Source organism: Talpa europaea (assembly GCF_964194135.1).
Source record: "Talpa europaea genome assembly, chromosome: 8".
Lineage (NCBI taxonomy): Eukaryota > Metazoa > Chordata > Mammalia > Eulipotyphla > Talpidae > Talpa > Talpa europaea.
In genome coordinates this window covers 23,192,800-23,213,588 of record NC_140075.1, presented here as the reverse complement: position 1 = coordinate 23,213,588, position 20,789 = coordinate 23,192,800, and the positions used below count along the sequence as shown (strand labels likewise).

The 20,789-nt window shown below is 42.5% G+C and overlaps 1 protein-coding gene across 1 annotated transcript in view; it reads right to left on the bottom strand.

Annotated features, from left to right (window-relative positions):
* PTPN9 (protein tyrosine phosphatase non-receptor type 9) overlaps positions 1–20,789 on the bottom strand; it is a gene marked incomplete at its 5' end in the record, with an annotated part of 71,540 nt that overhangs the window by 30,473 nt on the left and 20,278 nt on the right. Inside the window, 4 exons of the mRNA XM_084240355.1 lie at positions 1,112–1,217; positions 4,993–5,117; positions 5,776–5,865; positions 8,041–8,184. Coding sequence (XP_084096481.1) covers positions 1,112–1,217; positions 4,993–5,117; positions 5,776–5,865; positions 8,041–8,184 — 465 coding nt within the window. The remainder of the gene's footprint in view (positions 1–1,111; positions 1,218–4,992; positions 5,118–5,775; positions 5,866–8,040; positions 8,185–20,789) is intronic.

Sequence of the window (20,789 nt, the reverse complement as noted above, 5' to 3'; positions counted from 1 at the left end):
GTTTACAGCTGGCAGTTTGGTACAACCACTTTGGAAAACAATTTGACCCTATCTTACAAAGTTGAATCTTCTCAGACCTTATAACCCTATTTATAAGCCTATAATTCTACCCCTATATGCTATTCTAGATGTATATTTTCAAGCGTGTATTTCAATACATTAGAAGAGGGAGAAATAAGCCAAAAAAAAATTATATAAAACACAGATATACATTCAGTAAATAAAAATATGTGCAGCATGCCTGTGGTATTAAAATTTCAATTGAAGAAAAATGGGGGAAAATGTCCAAAAAACCTTCGAAGTGGGGGACAAAGTTTAAAATATTAAAATACTTCTGGACATAAGAGTCCGGGATAAGAGATTAGGGCCTATTTCTGTATATAACTCTACTTGTATGTATATAGTTAGTGTACATACACATTTGTGTATTAAGTCCCAATGTGAAATGCATTTCTTTTTTTCTTTTTTTCTAAAGATTTATTTATTTATTTATACAAGCACTGGGTACAGTCAGAAGCGTGGGAGGGTGAGAGAATTCACCAGAGCCAGAGCGGGGAGCAGAGCAGGCAGAAGGACCGAAGTACACTGCTGAGGGGAGCAGCGGGTGGCAGGAGAGGTCTGCGCACCATGTGGGACCCTCCTCGGGTGGCCGGGGAGCAGCCAGGGATCGAACCGGCGCCGCAGAGGCGTGGGCAGCTTCGCAACCCAGCGCTCAACCGCTGCGCCACTGGGAGGCCCCGTGAAATGCATTTCTGACTAGATCAAGGCTAAAAAGTGTGAAAGGCATGACAGGCTAGATGACATCTGACACAGACAGTGATTATACATAGGCCTTCATTAATTCTGATTCTACAAAAATCTAGGAAAGGGACTTCCCACCTTCATGACTCAAAATGTTTCTGTGCATTTTTTATTTTAACTCCTGTTTTAAGACCATTTTTTTTCCTGAGGAAGCAGATGCTACTCATTATTTACAGTTACCCTTTAAGCTCAACATAATGTCTAAAGGTTGTATCATTCCTAAATCTCCCAAAGAATAGAAAATAATAGAAATAGAAAACAACATCCCAGCCACTGAAGGAGAGTTAAGAAGGCCTTCTCATATCCTTACCTTTAGCAGGTTCAGGACTTTCTTGCCAAGATCCAGCTCAAAGTTGGCATAATTAGAACCGCACATGTCATAAATAAACACCAGTCCATTCCTCTGAGTTTCAAAACTGTAAACCAACCATTGAACAAAAAAATTTATAAGTAATAAGATGGAAGAGGTAGGTTGAAAATCTGGGGCAAAAACAAAGACACAGAGTATGGGACACAACTGGTACCAAAATAACTGCATCCCTGAACACTGGTCTTATAGTGAGAGGGTTTATCTTTGGTATCTGCTATGCTTATTGCAATCCGAGGGTTTACAATACTATTTATATATTTGATGTTCACCCAAGTTCTTAACAAGAGCTCCTAAAACCATTAGAATTTCCAAAGAGAACATAAAGATGTCTTATGTGAATGTGGTTACTTTTAGGACTCTTGTAAGTCCCCTAAGGGTGAGGGCTGCTTGGTGGGTGAACCACTTAGTGATTAAAGGATTGAACTTTCAGTCTCACTACCACCCTTACTTCCAGGCAGGGGAAAGAAGTTGGAGGTAAGTTCAATCAACAATAGTCAATGATCTAATCAACCATATTTACGAAATAAAGCATCCATAAAAACTCAGAAAGATGGGGTTTGGAGAGCACCCATGTTGACTATATGGAGGTCCTGGGAGGTGGTCTAGAAGCACCTGTTTTTCCATTCCTTGCTTGCCCTATTGCATCTCTTCCCTCTGTAGAAATGAACCCTTAACCTGTGGGACCTGAAACAATCAATTGATAGTGTCAGATTTGAGTTGAACTGCAGAACACTGAGCTTATACCAGAGAATTGCTTGGTGATGTGCAGGGAAAAACCCACATGTTAAACTTGGAATTATACTTATTGATACATCTTTTATTAAGTGCCAAATTCCTAGGTTGAGAATGTTCCAGAGCATCTAGTTTATTCAGAATTAACTTGGAATTCTATTAACATTCCATGTTCAAGTCAAAAAGTTTCCTCTTCCATGAAAGTCCCTGATAACTAATCAAATGTACTAACATCCTTCACCTCTTTGGAGCCTTTAATAATCTCCCTATGGATTTTTCTTGTGGCTCTTATTCCAACTTTGTATAGCCATCTGATTCTCTTAGAGGGTGAAAACATATTCTATTCACCTCATTACCCCCAAAGCACCTAACACAGTCTTTGCAAGCAGGTACATAAAACTTTCAGATCTCTTTACAATTGAGAAATTTGGAATGCACAAAACAACAACTAAAATCAGGAGTCCCAATGCTATTTCATACCCTAGATTTTCTGTATAATCTCCTGAAAATCCCATTATCTTTATATTTTCAACAAAATTCAAGGCAGAAGAACCCATTCATGATTAGCATTTCAAAATCTCAAATATCTAATTCCGAGGTAGACCCAAGCTTTTCCAGCATTTTTGTTTCAAATGACTCTTGCGTATTACAGTTAGTGCTAAACCTTGACCCCACTTTTCAGGACCCCAGAGACTATGATTCACCAAGATCAAAGATGCTGGGCCTCCCCTGGTGGCGCAGGGGTTGAGCGCTGGGTTGCAAGGCTGCCCGCAGCCTCTGCAGCACCAGTTTGATCCCCGGCCACCGGCGAGGATCCCACCAGAAAAAAATAAAATAAAATAAAAAAAGATGAAAGATTCTGTTAAATAAGTGGCACAATTACTAAGCAGACTCTCCAGGTCTAGAGAATGCCCATTTCTTCACAAGCTAATAAGCTCATCAAGGGTGAAATTCAAAGAATTACAGGGTTTCCCCTCCACACCTCTAGCCTGTGGCAGGGAACTGAAACAAAAAGCAATGCCAAGGGAAAGAGAATTTAATAAGTGATGGCACATACTGATGCAGGACCTATTCTTTCTAGACAGGAAATTGGTCATCCTGTGAAGGGCACATGAAATAAACACAAATGTGATTGGATTTTCAATGTTCTGGGTATAGAACACGAGGCTTACGGCAGCTCATTTCCTATGAAGAACAACTGTTTCCCTACTAAATTTGACTCCTAACTTAGGGGTTCCCAGGGACACCAAGAAGTTGAAAACTGTCTCTGACATTTACTTCAAAATCGCCGAGCATGGGGGATGCACACGGGGCTGGCAAAGAACAGGCCTGGGCCAGGCGGCAGGGAAGATGAGTGGCGGTTGCACGGAATGTCACAGCCCCGCCTGCCAACGCAGAAATGTCCCCACGCGCACAGGTTCCCTGCCCTCGTGCAGCTCGCAGTCTAGCAGATGGAAGAAACCAGCAACGGCGTGACTGATGACATCAGAGCCATGTATCACTGACTACAAGTGGACTGGTCACGGTGACACCTGCTATTGGAATAAAGTGGGTCTTATCTGTGACAGGGTGGAACGGCGAGGCAGCTGGTCACAGGAATTAGGTCTGAAAGGAAGGGCAAGATTTCATAAAGTTCAAGGCAAAAAGGCCAAGAGAGCATTTCTACCCACATTGAGAATATCTTCTTGGAGAGAAGAGCTCACTATTCTTTATCTTCTATGTGGCATCTGAATAATGAGGGTTTTTAAGAAAGGGACATCATGAAAGTAACATTTTAATTCTGTTGAACTGCGTGGCCCTCCTGTAGAAATCAATATTCCTACTAGAAATGCAAGCTTCTGGCACTGCCATGCCTGTGAGGGTGCTGATTTTCCTCACACCCGAGGAGGAAGGTAAAAACTGAATTTTCTGGAAAGTCTTTCACTTATTTCCCTGAGCAAAAGCAGTATTTCAAAGGAAACTATATTCCGAAAAGTATGCCTGCACACCAAACAGGGAAGAAGAACTGAGCAATTTCATACTTTTGCTTGCCACTGAGAACACTAGTCCTCTCTCTCCTTAGTAACTTCTCCTTTTCAGAATAATGCTGTGTGGGTACTTTGGCTGTATCTCCACTAGGCATTAACAACAAAAACTAAGTACTGTGAAAGTAACATTAACGAGGCAGTAAGAAGAGAAGGAGACAGACAGCTCACTTCAGACAATCCCTTGACTGTTGCCATCTTGTAAGTCCTCAGTGTGGCTGAAGCTGTGCACAGCTGTCTCCCACTATGTCAGCCTTCCACTTCCAATCCAAGAGCCAGCCAATGACACTGACAGCAATAACAAACTGTCTATGGCAATCACCAGGGGAAGAAGGAAGCATGGCAAAAAGAAAACACAGTAAGGCACAAGCAGCTCTGGGCAAGAGTGAAAAAACTGAGATCGTAGGCCAGGTTGGACCAGTAAGTGATAAATGTAAAAAAGTCATTCAACTTCTTGCAACTTCAGATCTTTCTCTGTAGAACACCATTTTCCTTGCGGGGGAGGGAGAGATGACCTGAGTTCTAAGTAAAGCATTCTTTCTAGAACGCACCTATTTGTAAAGATGGTTTTGCTTATTTTATACCTTTGGATTCTTCTCTCCTGAATGTCAGTTCTCAAAATTCTAAGTTAAATGACTTTATTCCTGTTTTACAAATTAAGAAACTGAGGCCCCCAAAGTCTTAAAAATCAACATCTTGGTTGAGACAAGATGTTGGCCAAAAAAAGAGAATGAGCCAAAAGAACCAGCCTAGTAAAAGAACATTTTACTCTCTTTTAATAAGTAATTCTTAGTACACTGAAGATTATTAGCTAATTAGCTTTCTAAATTTCTGTTATTTTGAAAGAAAGTCAACCAGGTACAGACACAGAAAACCCACTATCTGATAGTGCCTGGAAATATGCCAGGCTCCTGAAGGACATGGACTATTTTCTTTTTCAAAGTGCTGCACTGCCCAGGGCACATCCTAAAAGCCTGGCAAAGGCACTGCTGAGTTTAATCAAATCAAGAACTGTCACCATCCAATCTGGTTCTAGACCACCTAAAGGATAATCTCTATGCTCACCTATCCACAGCTCGGTCTAGCAAGTAAAAGAGAGCCTGAAGTACCACATGTTGGACTGACTTATGGGGATGATGCAATCTGGCAGTGAAGAGGGCGATGGAGGCCCCTGTTGGGTCACGAACATTCTAGAGAAAATAAAAAAAGAAATGTTTAGAAATCCAATAGAAAGTCACAACAATCACCAAGGCTTCTTAAATCCTGGACAAAAACTTTTGATTGAAGAATAATTGATGGCAATACTTCTCGGTGACTTACATAACCGCTCTAGCCAGAGAAGAAAACTTGTATCAGCCCAAGCCTGATTCTCTCAGTACCCTCTGGTACTATGGTAGGGAAAAAAATGCATTCTCGTAATTTTTCAACTGCAGAGATCAAGGATGGTTCTCCACCTCATTAATCTCCACTAGTTAATATCAGAGGAAAACCACAGACTGTAACAACCGTGATTTTCATTTTCATATACTACCTTAAAAGCATCACTGTATACTTAACTGAGAGGCTGCGGTCTCTAATTGGAGAGAACTTACATGCACCATATATCCACCCCAAACACCCTGATTACCCTTAGTGGCCCAAAGAAGAAACTTTTCTAAATCCATGGTTTAGAGTCTAATTGATTCTCTAAGATTTCAACTACTACGAGAATAATTTCTACAAACTGCATCTACCCCATGTTGATACTATCTCAACTCAAGATAAGGTATTTAGAAACAAAATCTAAAGAAGACACTTGTGACAAAAGGAAATAATGAGACACTGGAAGATAGGGCCATAAAGACTCACTAAGACAGTAAATTTTCCACTAAGGATCTCAGAACGGAGAGGTTCCTCATGAGGTTTCAGCTTCACAATGCCTTCCTTTCTTCGTGTTTCCTAAAAATAAAGTATAGCAAGATAAATTAAAATGAAAATACTATATACCCAGGACAGCTCTACATAACCACCAAATCTGAGATAAGGAACTTTAGAAATCAACTAGGTCATGAATTCCTTTTGTAACCCCCATCCAGGTCAATTCTCAGTGTTTTCAGAATTGTTGTTCAATGCCACCTTACCAACCCCACAGGTTCATTCCTTGGCACCAGTGGCACTCCAATCCTAAAGACTAACCATTATGTATCACTGGAGTGCAGAGTAGAGTTCTTAAACATGCAGGAGCACTGCTATTGCACCAGGGTATTAAAACATGGACCCCAAACCATCTGGAAGTAGATGTCTTCACACATCCCCCAAGCTTGCGCTTCTCCCAGGCTAAATAGGAGCCATTCCTCCCAGGGATAACTTCTCCAACAACAAATAACATGACATGTTCTTCTCCTCTCCAAAACCAGATTCTCTCCCTCAGAGTCCACAGCAATCTCCTTTCCTCCCAATCTAACCGCACCACGGAGAGCTCCCCATACAGGATGATGACATTCCTGGCACAGAACCCAGGGGCCATTTTTCAATTCTCCTTTTACAAGAGACCACTCATATTCCCTTTCTCCCAGGACTTTACTTCTATCTTTGATAGTTTTCTCTCAGCTTTTCTATTTCTTCAACCACTCCTAAGTTTCTTTAGCGGCCCTTTGTTTATTCAGTTCTCACTCAATTCACCAACTTAATTCACTCACTGACCTATTCATTCATTATCAATATATTTGTAGAGCAACTTTTATGAATTAAGTGTGAGGAATACACTGGTAAATAAAACTAACTAGGTCTTCAGTTTATTCTTCCCAATCTATCCCTAGAACTAAATTCAAATATCTTCAGAAGCATGGCAGCAAGTGCAGATGGCATTAGTGCTGGGCTCTCTAGAAAGTAATGCCCTACCTAACACTTAAAAATTCAACTTTTAAAATGATAAAAAAAAATCTGAGGCGAAGTTGTGCCCTGCACATCTTCCTATTCCTCACGCTGTCCTAGGATTTCAACCATGCTCATGGCTCCAATATTGAGCCCTACCTAGGTCACCCCAACTTCCAGTCCAGACTTTTTTTTTTTTAAGATTTATTTATTTATGGGCCTCCCTGGTAGCACAAGGGATTAAGCACCGCACTTTGAAGCAATCCACAGCCTCTGCAGCATGAGTTCGATCCCCGGCTGGCCAGGGAGCAACCCACATGGTACAACATACCTCGCCTGCCTCGCCCCCTCAGCAGTGTATTTCAGTAGATCTGCCTGTTCTGCTCCCCACTCTGTCTGGTGAATCCACTCACCCCCTGCATCTCTGGCCTGTACACCTCAGCTCTTGTATGCATAAATAATCTTTTTTTTTTAAGATTTATTTATTTATGCATATAAGAACTGGGTGTAAGTTAGAGTTGTGAGGGGATGAGAGAATTCACCAGAGAGATTGGGGAGCAGAACAGGCAGATCTACTAAAATACACTGCTGAGGGGAGCAGCAGCTGACGCTGGAGAGCTCTGCTGCACCATGCGGGTTCGCTCCCGGGCCGGTGGGGATCAAACTCAGCTACAGTGGCTGGTGATAGCTTGATAGCGCTGTGTTTAATCCCTGCACCACCGGCGAGGCCCTCCACTCCAGATTTCTTTACTGAACCGTAGATACATATTCCAGCTGCTTAGAGGATATGTCTATTAATACATCCCATGGTACTTCAAATTGCTGAATAATTGAACAGATATCAAACAAAATGATCCACAAGACAGGTGTCAGTGAGTTTTGGTTTTAAACTAATCCTAATACTTCTTATCCTTCTCCTTTTTGTTGTTTAATTTAGGGAGATTTTGTATCTCTTCATAAGAATTTTCTAACTCCAAGGCTCTTGAGTATATTGATTGACTTTTTTTTTTTTTGGTTTTATGACAAATATTCCACATCCATGACTGCCCATCAGAAGTTCTTAGAACACGATGCCATCCACCTAGGCCAGTTAGAGAACACAGTCACTGGACATGCCCATCCTGTGAATCCACTTTCTTTTTGTTTTTTTATAGAATTGGGGAGAACACTCAGAGAACCACTGAGCGTGTAGAGTGGCACAAAGAACAGCAATACATAAAACCCAACTACCATAGGCCTGGCCCACCCGGAGCTACGCACTCTGTAGGAATGGAACAACTCTACTGCACGGAGCACATCAAACTTCCGGGCCATGAGGAACTTGACAGCAACATTCCAAGAGAGAGGGGAAACGTTGTACTGATCTGTCCACTTGTTGATCTCTTCGAGAAACTGCTTGGTGGCCTATTTGACAAAGAAAGTAAAGAATAATTAGTAACTAGAAAACAAATTTACACAAACAAAAACAAGCAGAAAAAAATATCCTTTCCCGAAACAAGTCTGAACCCACGGTTTACTGAATGAACAGGGAAAGACAGAAGTTGGAAACTGATCTGAAACCAGAAATAGTTAAAATCTGTACAACTAAATGAGGTCAGAGCCAAGTTCAGAGAGCAGAGCTTAGTGCAGGGATGCATGAAGAAATAATGAGGGGAAGACCAAGGTTCCCAAATGAGATGCAAATTACTAGCCCAAAGCAAAAAACAGTTTTGTTGTTGCTTTTCAAGAGGAAAAAAGTGAGCTGGGCCCTCTGACGAGCTGTTGCAGAATACACAGTGCAGCACAGCAGTCTCAGCTGCTGCTTTGGTTCCACAAGCCAACTGGACACAGCAAAACAATCAGAAATTGGTTTCGGTTTTGGAATTAGCAGTATTTTTCTGTGAGCAGCACTATAGGAAGAATTTAGCAACGCAAAAGGTCAAAAGTTCTTTGCACTGCCCCACAGAACCTCTCTGCACTTCGCATGGCAGTCCCTAAACAGGGCACCATGCTCAGCTTCATTAACAGCCCAGCTGGCTAGTGGTTTGTAGGGGAGGGCAGGAGAGCCTGTTGCTGTGGTGGTGAGGGATGGGGGAGGGAGGGAAGTGGGAAATTTTCATTTGTCTGATCTCCAATGAGAAGCCTGTTCTTAGAATTTTTCTAATCTCTTGATGTGCTCTTTAACCTTGCTCATCCTATTTCTCCATGTTACAACCAGTTTCCACTCTAAGCAAACCACCCTTCTACTTCTTCATTTTAGAATAAGATTTACATCAGGATTTTTTGCACACAGATGTGAAATTACTAAACACTTTCTGTATGACTAGTTATTCCCTTCCATTCAAAAATTTTTCTCACGTGCAGGTCCAAAATGTAATCAACTTGATGAGAATTCTGAACTTTAATGGATCGAACACCAATCCACAGTTAAGATATTATCAATATCTGTGCTACAAAGTATAAAGAATAAAAAAATGTGGTTTTGTTTCAAAGATACAAGACCAAATTATATGACCACAGATGAGATAATTCTCCACCTTTAATTTTTTTCCATTGGAAAACAAGGGGAGGAAGGGTGACAGCAATGGCCCACTACAGTCCTGGCAACAAGTCCGAAATGGAAAATGCAATCCAAATCACTACATACATGTTCAAACCGCTAACAAATAAGAGCCCCAAGAGAGCCAGCAATACCTCACAACAGAGCACCTGACTCATTTCCCGAATTCTAAGAAAGAAGAAAGGTACTTCATAAACCAGAGTAAAATCTAAGACACCTGAGGCTGCCCCTGAGCTTTTGAACCTCCCAAAATACAATTTACAAACTGGAAAAGGAGAGAAGCAGAAGGCAAAGTACATAAGTAAAGGGGTTAAAAAATAAAGGTCGTGAAGAAAAGCTTTCTGAAAATTATGTTGGCCCAGAAACAACTGAACCAAGACAAGAGAAATGAATCAAAAAAAAAAAAAAAAAAGATAGCAGGACAAACTTAGAATGCGCTACCAGAAAACAGTTTGAGTTGTCTCTGCAGGGTGAGTGGCCAGCATCAGAATGAGGAAAGATGCCAAGAGAAAAGAAATAAGCACAGAAACGTCCCAGAACAAAACTTAAACCGGTTTGGAAGGTCCTGTGGAGATTTTGTAAAGGGTGTTTTTTTCAAAAAATTTATTTATTCATACAAGAGCTGGGGTACAGGCCAGAGATGCTGGGGGGGCGGGGGTGAGGGGTAGTGAGAAGGTTCACCAGAGACAGAGCGGGGAACAGAACAGGCAGACTGAAGAAACACACTGCTGAGGGGAGCAGCGGGCGAGCCAAAAGAGGTCTGCTGCACTGTGTGGGTAGCTCTCTGGCCAGGGATCTAACTCGTGCTGCAGAGGCTGCGGACAGCTTCACAGGTTGTGTCTTAACCCCTTGCGCCACCAGGGAGGCCCCAAGTGTGTTTGCTTTTTCATTTAACATATCTTTTAAATCCAGCTCTCTCCTGGGCTTCTGGGACAGTGTTTATAGAACAAAACACCAGAAAAGAACATACTTTTCCTTTTTCTAATAAAAACAGTAAACAGACAAATCAGTATACAAGCAGGAGGGGGAAATCTAGTTAAATGATCAAGAGAAAATACTAATTCATCACATATCCAACTCTTAAGATTTTTTCCTGTTTCATAAATAAGCCATGCCCCCGTAGGAGACACACAGGTTTCACACACTCCTTCACAGTCCTTACTGGCTCCCTGCCTATTCAACTCGGTTCTTCCAAAGTTCTTAATGTCCTGTAGCTCCCAAGAGCTGCTGCCTTGAGCTGACCTCTGTCCCCCGCTGGCCAGGATGTTATTCTTGGCTTTAAGTATGGGAACAATTCCTCCTGCTTTGGTCTGACGGGGATGTGGTATTTACAGCTGGAGCTTTCCCTCCCGTTCTCTCTCTCTCTCTCTCTCTCTCTCTCTCACACACACACACACACACACACACACACAATACCTGCTTTATTCAGCCTCAGATTCGCCCTCCTGCATCCCTATTCCTTTGGAGGAGAGGAAACTCTGACGGAAGTCAGAAAGGCTGGTCATCTTCAAAAGCCTTTCCCTAGACAGTTAATCAGATCTCCCCCTCGCTCACGCCTGAAGTTAGCACTACCGCCTCGTATAAACCAATGTGTGGTCCTGCTGATTACCAGAAAAAATGAGAGCCAGTAATTTCATTTGTAACACACTCTTTAGAAGGGAAAATTGAAATGCCTAAAATTAATATTCAGTGTATTTCCTGGTGAAAGAAAAAGCCAAAAGATGAGTCATGCAACAAAAAATATTTTAACTCAAGGTCAGTGGCTCGACTCTGTCTAGGCGGATGAGTAACTACAAGCTGCTGACACCTGGCAGCGAGGGCGTGGTCACAGGCCATACAGCTCTGGTCTTCCTTTGGGAAATGGTCTAAACTGACTAAAGTACAGGAAAGGTAGCATCGCCCCTGACAGCCCTCCTCAACCAGCTTTTCAGGTAGGAATAAGATTTGTTTCAACACAGTCAAAAGCTTACCATAATTACATCCTTGTCCCGCCGTCATGTTTACGTAGACAAAAACAAGTTTCCTGACTATGGCCATAAGGTTTGAGACATTAGAGGAGCAGCCATGACCTGGCAGAGAAATCTGTTCATGAATTCTGCCCAGGTTACACCCTGGGCACCACCCACTATGCTAAAATGTGGTACAGGAGAGAATAAAACCAACAGGCCCCAAGTGACAGCTAACACCCAAAAGCACCTATACTATTTTTTTTTTAAGATTTATTTTTTATTTATTTATACAAGCGGTGGGTATAGTCAGAAGCACAGGAGGGTGAGAGAATTCACCAGAGCCAGAGAGGGTAACAGAACAGGCAGACTGACGAACTACACTGCTGAGGGGAGCAGCGGGCAGCAGGAGAGGTCTGCGCGCCATGTGGGACCCTCGCCGGTGGCCGGGGAGCAGCCGGGGATTGAACCGGTGCTGCAGAAGCTGCGGGCAGCTTCGCAACCCAGCAATCAACTGCTGCGCCACCGGGGAGGCCCAGCACCTATACTTTTGAGAAGAGCTCTAGGCAAGGGGCTAGCTACCCAATAGGTGAAGAAACATGTGCTGGCCCACTCAGCTCCACAGTCAACCCCTTAAACTGTGTTAAGACAATGCGGGAGAGAGCAAAGAGCTAGACCAGTAAGAAACCTCTCTCGAAATAAACAGAAAACTTCTGTCTGCTGGGATACCCGCCACCTGGCCAGATACCAAGGGAAGAGTCTAGTAATCTAACAGATTTGAAAGTCAAAAAGAACCCATTCTCCTCACTGCTGTGACTGACACTTAGGCAAATCATTTAACCTCACTGAGCCTCAACATCCTCATCTGAAAAGATAAGGCTTAAAAAATGAGAAAATGGGTGGAAAAGCATCCCCCACAGTACCTGGTGGTCTTTTTCTTACTCCAGCCATTTCATACTAACACATTTTTCTACATAGCTAAAGTTCCTCAGAATCAAGTGACTTCTGTTGTTTCAATTTAACCCGTAGTAATTGCACTTCTCTGGAACATTTTCTCTGAAAGCATAAATTTAAGCTAGAAACCTCCAAAATGTGTCTGCAAGACAAGTCTTTAAAAAAAGTTTCTCAGGCCTCCCTGTTGGCCAGGGGTTAAGCACCGCACTATGAAGCAATCCGCAGCCTCTGCAGCACGGGTTCGATACCCGGCCTGCCAGGGAGCAACCCACATGGTGCAGCAGACCTCTCCTGACTTGCCTGCTGCTCCCCTCAGCAGTGTATTTCAGTGGATCTGCCTGTTCTGTTCCCCACTGTCTCCAGTGAACCACCTGCCCCCCCCACCCCCGCATCTCTGGCCTGGACCCCAGCTCTTGTATGCATAAATAAATAAATCTGGAAAAAAAAAAGTTTTTCTTCATAAAAGGCTCTGCAGCAATATAGAAGCGTTTGACTCTAAAAGTATTTATGCTCCTCGAGTTTGTGAAGAAAAAGGAACTCTCCTGCACTGCTGGTGGGAGTGCAAACTGGTCCAACCACTATGGAGAGCTGTGTGGAGATTTCTTGACCTACTAAACATAGAACTCCCATATGATCCAGCAACTCCACTCCTAGGTATTTACCCAAAGGACACAGAAACATCAATTCCAAAGAGCACCTGCACCCCTATGTTTATAGCAGCACTGTTTACAATAGCTAAGCTTTGGAAACAACCCAAATGCCCAAAAATAGATGACTGGATCAAGAAGATGTGGTACATATACACAATGGAATATTACTCAGCAATCAGAAAAGATAAACTCATGCCATTTGCAGCAACATGGATGGCGCTGGAAGGGATCATGCTCAGCGAAATAAGCCAGAAAGAAAAAGAAAAACACCGGATGGTCTCACTCATAGCAGGAATTTAGAAAACCTAAATAAGGGACCAGGAAAAAGACTAATACAAAGTAAAAATCAAAATCAACAAGGAACTATAAACCAGAGACACACTGGGGTGAGGGGGTGGGGAGAGGAAGGAGTAGGGTCAAAATAAGTGGGGGGTGCAATTGTACGGGGAATATAACCAAAATGAAAATGCATACATTGTGCAAAAATGAAAAATGAGGGCCTCCCCAGTGGCGCAGCGGTTGAGCACTGGGTTGCGAAGCTGCCCGCAGCCTCTGCGGCTCCGGTTCGATCCCTGGCTGCTCCCCGGCCACCGGAGGCGGGTCCCACAGGGCGCGCAGACCTCTCCTGCCGCCCGCTGCTCCCCTCAGCAGTGTACTTTGGTCCTTCTGCCTGCTCTGCTCCCCGCTCTGGCTCTGGTGAGTTCTCTCACCCTCCCGTGCTTCTGACTGTACCCAGTGCTTGAATAAATAAATAAATAAATCTTTAAAAAAAAAAAAAGATGTAAGAATTATATAAAATAAAATATTTTTAAAAAAAAGTATTTATGCCCCTGCTGCCATTGCTAAATCTTTTGTCCCTACTTGCAGACTACACTGGCTGCCCTGGGTATCAACACAGCCGTCCTAAACACAGATCCTTTTTAACCGTTCTTTCAAGCTGATTAGAGACTATTTCTCATATAACAAAGCAACAACATTGTGCAGGGCAAACACCATGCAAAAAGATGTAGTCAGTGACCCGCAGTGCAAAATTGAATGAGGAGGGCCTCCCCGGTGGCGCAGCGGTTGAGCGCTGGGTTGCGAAGCTGCCCGCGGCCTCTGCGGTGCCGGTTTGATCCCCGGCTGCTCCCCGGCCACCCGAGGAGGGTCCCGCATGGCGCGCAGACCTCTCCTGCCGCCCGCTGCTCCCCTCAGCAGTGTACTTCGGTCCTTCTGCCTGCTCTGCTCCCCACTCTGGCTCTGGTGAATTCTCTCACCCTCCCGCGCTTCTGACTGTACCCAGTGCATGTATAAACCAAACAAACAAACAAACAAACAATAAATAAGACATGCCTCTAGAAAATTAAAAAAAAAAAAACCTACATGAAAAAAAAAAATTGAATGAGGAAATGAATTCTGTGTAGGACTCAGCGTCTTTCAGCAAATACACCATTTTCCCACAACTGTTGTCACATATGCACTAAAATATACCAGTTTGCTCTAACCCAGCAACATGAGGGTTGTTGAACTTCCAAACTAAAAACTACAACCCTTCCATTAACCCTTTGTCATTGTGCTAAACAGATTTATCTCAAATATTTTCATCTTACCAGAAAAAATTTGCTTTTTCTTCAACTGTGATTTTGAAAGAGCCAGTACTTTCTTAAATAGGGTTTTAATGCATCTGGGAAAGAAAAGGTCTAAAAAAAGTTCTTATTTTATGAAACAAAAGCTACAATTTTGAGATGGGCTAGGCAAGGGGCTGGCTATCCAGCATCACTCATAGTCCCATCATCCTACACAGCTGTTTTCATGTTTTAAATAATCCTAAAACTAAAGTTAACAGAAAAATACTGAAATATATACATGTCCCCACAACTAGCACAAAAAGAAACCATCCCCGGGGGAAGGAAGGAGAGGATTATTCAAGTATACAATGTTTTAGTTCAGAGAATCATTCCTCTCTGCCCCTCTCCCATGCCTAGCAGCAGCAGTACCCCCTTCAAGGAAGCAGAAAAGCGGAGTCTCTTTCAGGCATCAGTCATGTAGTCAGTGAAGCACTCACAGTAAGAACTTGCTGAGGGCCTACTCTGTGCTAAGCAGTATAGTGTCCTTGAGAAGACCATTTAAAAACTAAAGTTCCTACTCTGAGCAGTTTTCAGTCATTTAAATAAGGAGATCATCATCACATAATTCGGTAAGTTCTAGGACAGAGATATGAGTTGAGTGCTATGGAATTCTAATAAGAACTGGGGTGTAGGTCAGAGGTGCGGGGGTGAGAGGATTCCCCAGAGAGAGTAGGGAGCAGAACAGGCAGACTGACTGAAACACTGCTGAGGGGAGCAGCGGGCGAGACAGGAGAGGTCTGCTGTGCCATGTGGGTTGCTCCCTGGCAGGCCGGGGATCGAACTCGTGCTGCAGAGGCTGCGGATTGCTTCATAGTGCAGTGCCTAACCCCTTATGCCACCACAAGGGGTTAGGCCTTACTTGCATTTCTTTTCTAATAAATGATGTTGAACAAATTTTTATATGTCCGTAGGCTATCTGAATGTCTTTAGAAAAGTACCTATTTAGGTCCTTTACCCATTTTTCAATTGGGTTGTTTCTTTGTTGTTAGATTATATAAAAATTTTGTAAATTTTAAAGATTAGCTGTCTGTCAGATGTGTGATATGTAAATATGTCTTCCCATTCTGTAAGTTGTCTTTTTGTTTTTGTGGTGGTTTCGCTTGAGGTACAAAATCTTTTTAGTTTAATGTAGTCTCATTTATTTTTGGTTCTGTTTCCCTTGGCATTGGGGTTGAGGCCCCAAATAAATCTTTGTGGTAGATATCCTGTGGTAGAGGCTCTTGGTGTCCCCTATGTTTTCTTTCAAGTACTTTATGGTTTCAGTTCTTATATCTAGATCTTTAATCCACTTTGAATTAAGTTTTATATTGGTATCGGTGTTGTTTTATTTTTTTGCAAGTGGTTACCATGTTTCCCAACACCGTTGTATGGCCATAGCTGCTTTGTCAAAGATTAACTGTCCATATTTGTATGGGTTTATATCTGGGCTTTCAATTCTATTCCACTGGTTTGAGTTTTTGTTCCAGTACCTTACTGTTATGCTTACTGTTGCTATATAGTATAGTTTGAAGTCAGGAAGTGTGATACTGCCTTTTTTTCTTTCTCTCAGGATTATTTTAGCTTTTGTAGGGCCTTTTGTAGGTCCATATAAATTTGATAATTGTTTGTTCTATTTCTTGAAGAAAGTAATTGGGGCCTCCCTGGTAGCCTAGGGGTTAAGTCTCAGTGCTATCACCATTACTTCTGAGTTTGATCCCTGGCCAGGGAGCTAACCTACACATGGCCTAGCAGACCTCTCCTGTCTCGCCCACTACTCCTCTTAGCAGTATATTTTAATGGATCCAAATTAATGCCATGTTGAGGGTGTTTTAGTGTTTATAACAGAAAACACTTTGATGACTGCATAGTAGTCTGTTGTATAGACATTCCATAATCTGCTCCCTACTCTGTCTCTGGTGAATCCTCTCTCACACATCCTCCCCCTCCCAGCACCTCTGGCCTACACCCTAGCTCTTCTACACAAAAATAAAACAAAATCGTAAAAAAAAAAAAAAAAAGAAAAAAAAGTCATTGGTATTTTGATAGGTATTGAATCTGTAAATTGCTTTTGGTAATGGGGCCATTTTAATGATGCTAATTCTCCCAACCTATGAACATGGGATATCTTTTCAGTTCTTTTACTACCTTTCACAAAATTTTATAATTTTCAATATTCAGGTCCTTTAGTTATTCCCAGGTACTTCATGCTTTTGGCATGATTGTAAATGGATTCTATTCCCTATTTCCCTTTCTTCTGATACACGGTTTGCATACAACAAATGCAACTGATTTTGCGTATTGATTTTGGTGTTTTGTTTTTTTTTTAACATATTAAAGGGACAGGTTTATTAGGAAAAGGCATAGTCACAGGCAGACTGGAGAGCTGCCTTGTGTACTTATTCTGTATCCTTTTACTTTCTGTATTATTATTTCTAGACCTTTTTTTTTTGGTAGAGTCTCTTGGTTTCTCTAAGTATATTAATATGTCATCTGCAAATAGTGAGTTTCACTTCTTTCTTTTCCAATTTGGATTCCTTGGTAGTTATTTTAAGCACAGTTCTAAATGTGCAAACACCACCATTTCTAGGTATCTAGTATACAAAAAAAAAATCACAATACAGAGATATACATTTTCTAATATTTCTAATGTTTTATATTTCTTTTTTTTTAAAGATTTATTTTTATTTATTTATACAAGCACTGGGTACAGTCAGAAGCGTGGGAGGGTGAGAGAATTCACCAGAGCCAGAGCGGAGAGCAGAGCAGGCAGAAGGACCGAAGCACACTGCTGAGGGGAGCAGCGGGCGGCAGGAGAGGTCTGCACACCATGTGGGACCCTCCTCCGGTGGCCGGGGAGCAGCCGGGGATCGAACCAGCGCTGCAGAGGCTGCGGGCAGCTTCGCAACCCAGCGCTCAACCGCTGTGACACCGGGGAGGCCCTAATGTTTTATATTTCTAAACATTTTCTAATGTTTCTAATATTTTACCAGTAGGAACAATGCTGCATTGATAACAGATATATGGAAATTCACTGCAGAGAGCACTGGTGCTTATAGCAAAATATTAGAAATAACCTAAATTGGCAGTTCTTGTTCTTTAAGATTGCCCGCCTGTGTCTATGCACGCATCTCTCTTCCCTTGTTCTCCTTTCCTCAATAAACTTGCCAAGTGCTGAAGAAAAAGGAAAAAAAAAGAACCAAAATGACCAGCAATAAGCTAATTAACAAATTATGGAATGTCTATACAACAGATTACTATGCAGTCAAAGTGTTTTCTGTTATAAACACTAAAACACCCTCAACATGACATTAATTTGTAAAACCGGGACCTCCCCAGTGGCACAGCGGGTTGAGCGCAGTGCTGTGAAGCTGTCCGCAGCCTCCGCAGCAACAGTTCGATTCCCGTCCGGCCAGGGAGAATCCCACATGGTGAGGCAGACCTCTCCTGTCATGCCCGCTGCTCCCGTGAGCAGTGTATTTCGTCAGTCTGCCTGTTCTGTTCCCCGCTCTGTCTCTGGTGAATTCACTCACCCTCCCGCAACTCTGGCCTGTACCCTAGCTGTTGTATAAATAAAAAATAAATCTATTAAAAAAACAAACACATGTGCATCCAGCAAGAAGCTTGCACTGTAGGCATTCAAAACTTTTTATATCTTTTTTTTAAGATAGATTTATTTATCTATTTATTTGTTTGTTTGTTTGTTTGTTTATAGAAGAGTTGGGGTATAGGCCAGATGCACTGTAGGGTGAGAGGATTCACCAGAGATAGAGTAGGGAACAGAACAGGCAGACTGACTGAAAAACACTGCTGAGGCGAGCAGCGAGGAGACCGGAAAGGTCTGCTGTGCCATTTGAGTAGCTCCCTGGCTGGCTGGGGATCTAACCCATGCTGTAGAGGCTGCCAATTGCTTGACAGCACTGTCTTTAACCCCTGTGCCACCAGGGAGGCCCCAAAATTAAATATTATTAACCACAAAGCACACAGCCTTACTTGTTTAAAGTAACCCATGGTTACTCAACTAATAAATGTCAGAGCTGAGGTTTTAAGGTTTGAATGCAACTCTTTTCAAATCCTAGCCTTTCTACTCCACTAAGTGGCCTTAAGAAACACAGACACATATCATTCATCTTATCAGATAAAATATGTCATACATTTGTCTATGCACAAATTTATTCTGGAAGGAGATACAAGGTGGTAACATTGGTTGTCTCAGAGGAAAAATAGATGGGACTGAAAGACATGTGTGAGGGAGAATATTTACCATAACTTTTTTGTAACTTAAGTTTAAATCATGTGACAACATTATCTATTCAAAAAATATATTAATTATATAGTTTTTAATATACGTGTATATACAGTGCTAGGGGTTTCTGAATGGAATACTTTGAAAATAATTTTTAAACTATGCCACCAAATGATCAAGTTTGTTGATAATCTACATAGTGCCAAAGAGAACACATCACGGCACTCTGCAAAGGGGCAGATTATAGCTGCTCTTGTGAATCCCTAGCACTGAATGCGGATGCACCAAGGCAATGGTGGAATTGTGCCAACTGGGCCTCCTGCTGAAGGCATTTACCAGTATCATGTTTACTAAAATCAAGCTTGTATCTCTCCTCTCAGGCTTAACCATGCTCCAGACAAAGGTTATCAAAGAGGATCACTAACTTCTAGAGTCCATAAAGGAAGTAATTCAATAATGAAGGAAAACAAAGAAATAAACATTTTTAACTTCTCCAGGAGAGGTTGAGGGGCAAGAGAATGCAACACAGAAGAAAAACAGAAATCTGGATAATCTACAGAAAGCTCCTCAGTCTCCAGCAAGAGCAGTCACCCAGGTTCCCAGAGGGAGACCACGGCTGGGGTGGTCTTCTCCATGAGGGAGACGATGAAGGCTGACAGCAACTGCTACCCACTCCAGCTGGTTACCAAGGGATTGACCCACACAACCAAAAGAAATCTGGAAAGTCTTTCTAAGAACTTGGAGGAGGAGGAGGAGGTATGGGAAGTCTTTAATAACAATTTTTGTTTCTTCTTCCAATTAATGGTGAGACTTTAAAAAAGAAAGAAGGAATGTGAATAGCTCTCAAATTGGAGTTGACTGCAGATCATGCAGGAACATTCTTCCCTTCCCCTATTACCAAACCTGGCTTACTCCTATCCACCGCTTAGATGTCAGTCTAAAGATTTATTTTATTTTTATTTATTCATATAAGAACTGAGGTATAGGCCAGAGGTGTGGTGGTGAGAGGATTCAGCAGAGACAGAGTGGGGAACAGAACAGGCAGTCTGAAATACACTGCTGAGGGGAGCAGCGAGCGAGGCAGGAGAGGTCTGCTGCGCCATGTGGGTCAGCCCCCTGGTCGAGGATCAAACCCACGTCACAGTGGCTGGCGGTAGCTTGAGAGCACTGAGACCTTAACGCCTGTGCCACCAGAGAGGCCCTAGATGTCAGTCTAAATCCTACATCTTCATCTTAGAACATTTTACTGTCTTCCAGCCAAGCACACTATTTTAAAAACTTATTGTCCATCTGCTCCCATTAGACTGTAAGCTTAAGGAAGTGCAGGGGCCAAGTTTTTCATGCTCACAATTGCATACTTAACTGAACACTTGCCAATCTGATTATGAGAGCTGAAAACTGAGGAAAAGAAAAAAAATTCTGGGTAAAACTGGGAAAGATTATCAGGGATGACAAGAGAACAGTAATGATAATAAATAATAACAATTACAATAATGTCTATTAAGTGACAAAATATTTGAGCCCTGCACTGCAGCAGCTGTGGCTCTGCACTACCCCAGTGTCGTCAGTCTCAACAAAGATGACAAGGTGACCAAGAACGTGAGCAAGCCAGGGCAAAGCCTCACCAACCACACCATGTCCCTGCCGGAAATGATCTGGGAGGTGCGTGGCTTTGCCCCCTATGAGCAGGGTGCCATGGAGCTGCTCAAGCTCTCCAAGGTTGAGCGTCAGCACTATGAAGCTATCCGCAACTACTGCAGCACGAGTTCGATCCCTGGGGCCAGGAAGGTGACCCACATGGCACAGCAGACCTCTCCTGTCACGCCCGCTGCTCCCCTCAGCAGTGTCTGCCTCTGCCTGCACCCCAGTTCTTGTATGCATAAATAAATAAATCTTAAAAAACAATGGTGGGGACACACATCTGCCCAAGAGAAAGAGAGATAAGCAATGGGTCCTGCCTGTGAAGAGAAAAGACTGAGCAATCTGTTCCCACCATGAAAAAATTTTCAGATAAAAAAAATCTGAGAATTAAGTTGCCAAATTTTGACTTCAGACATCTGTAAGACATATCCAAAATAAACATAAAGTTCA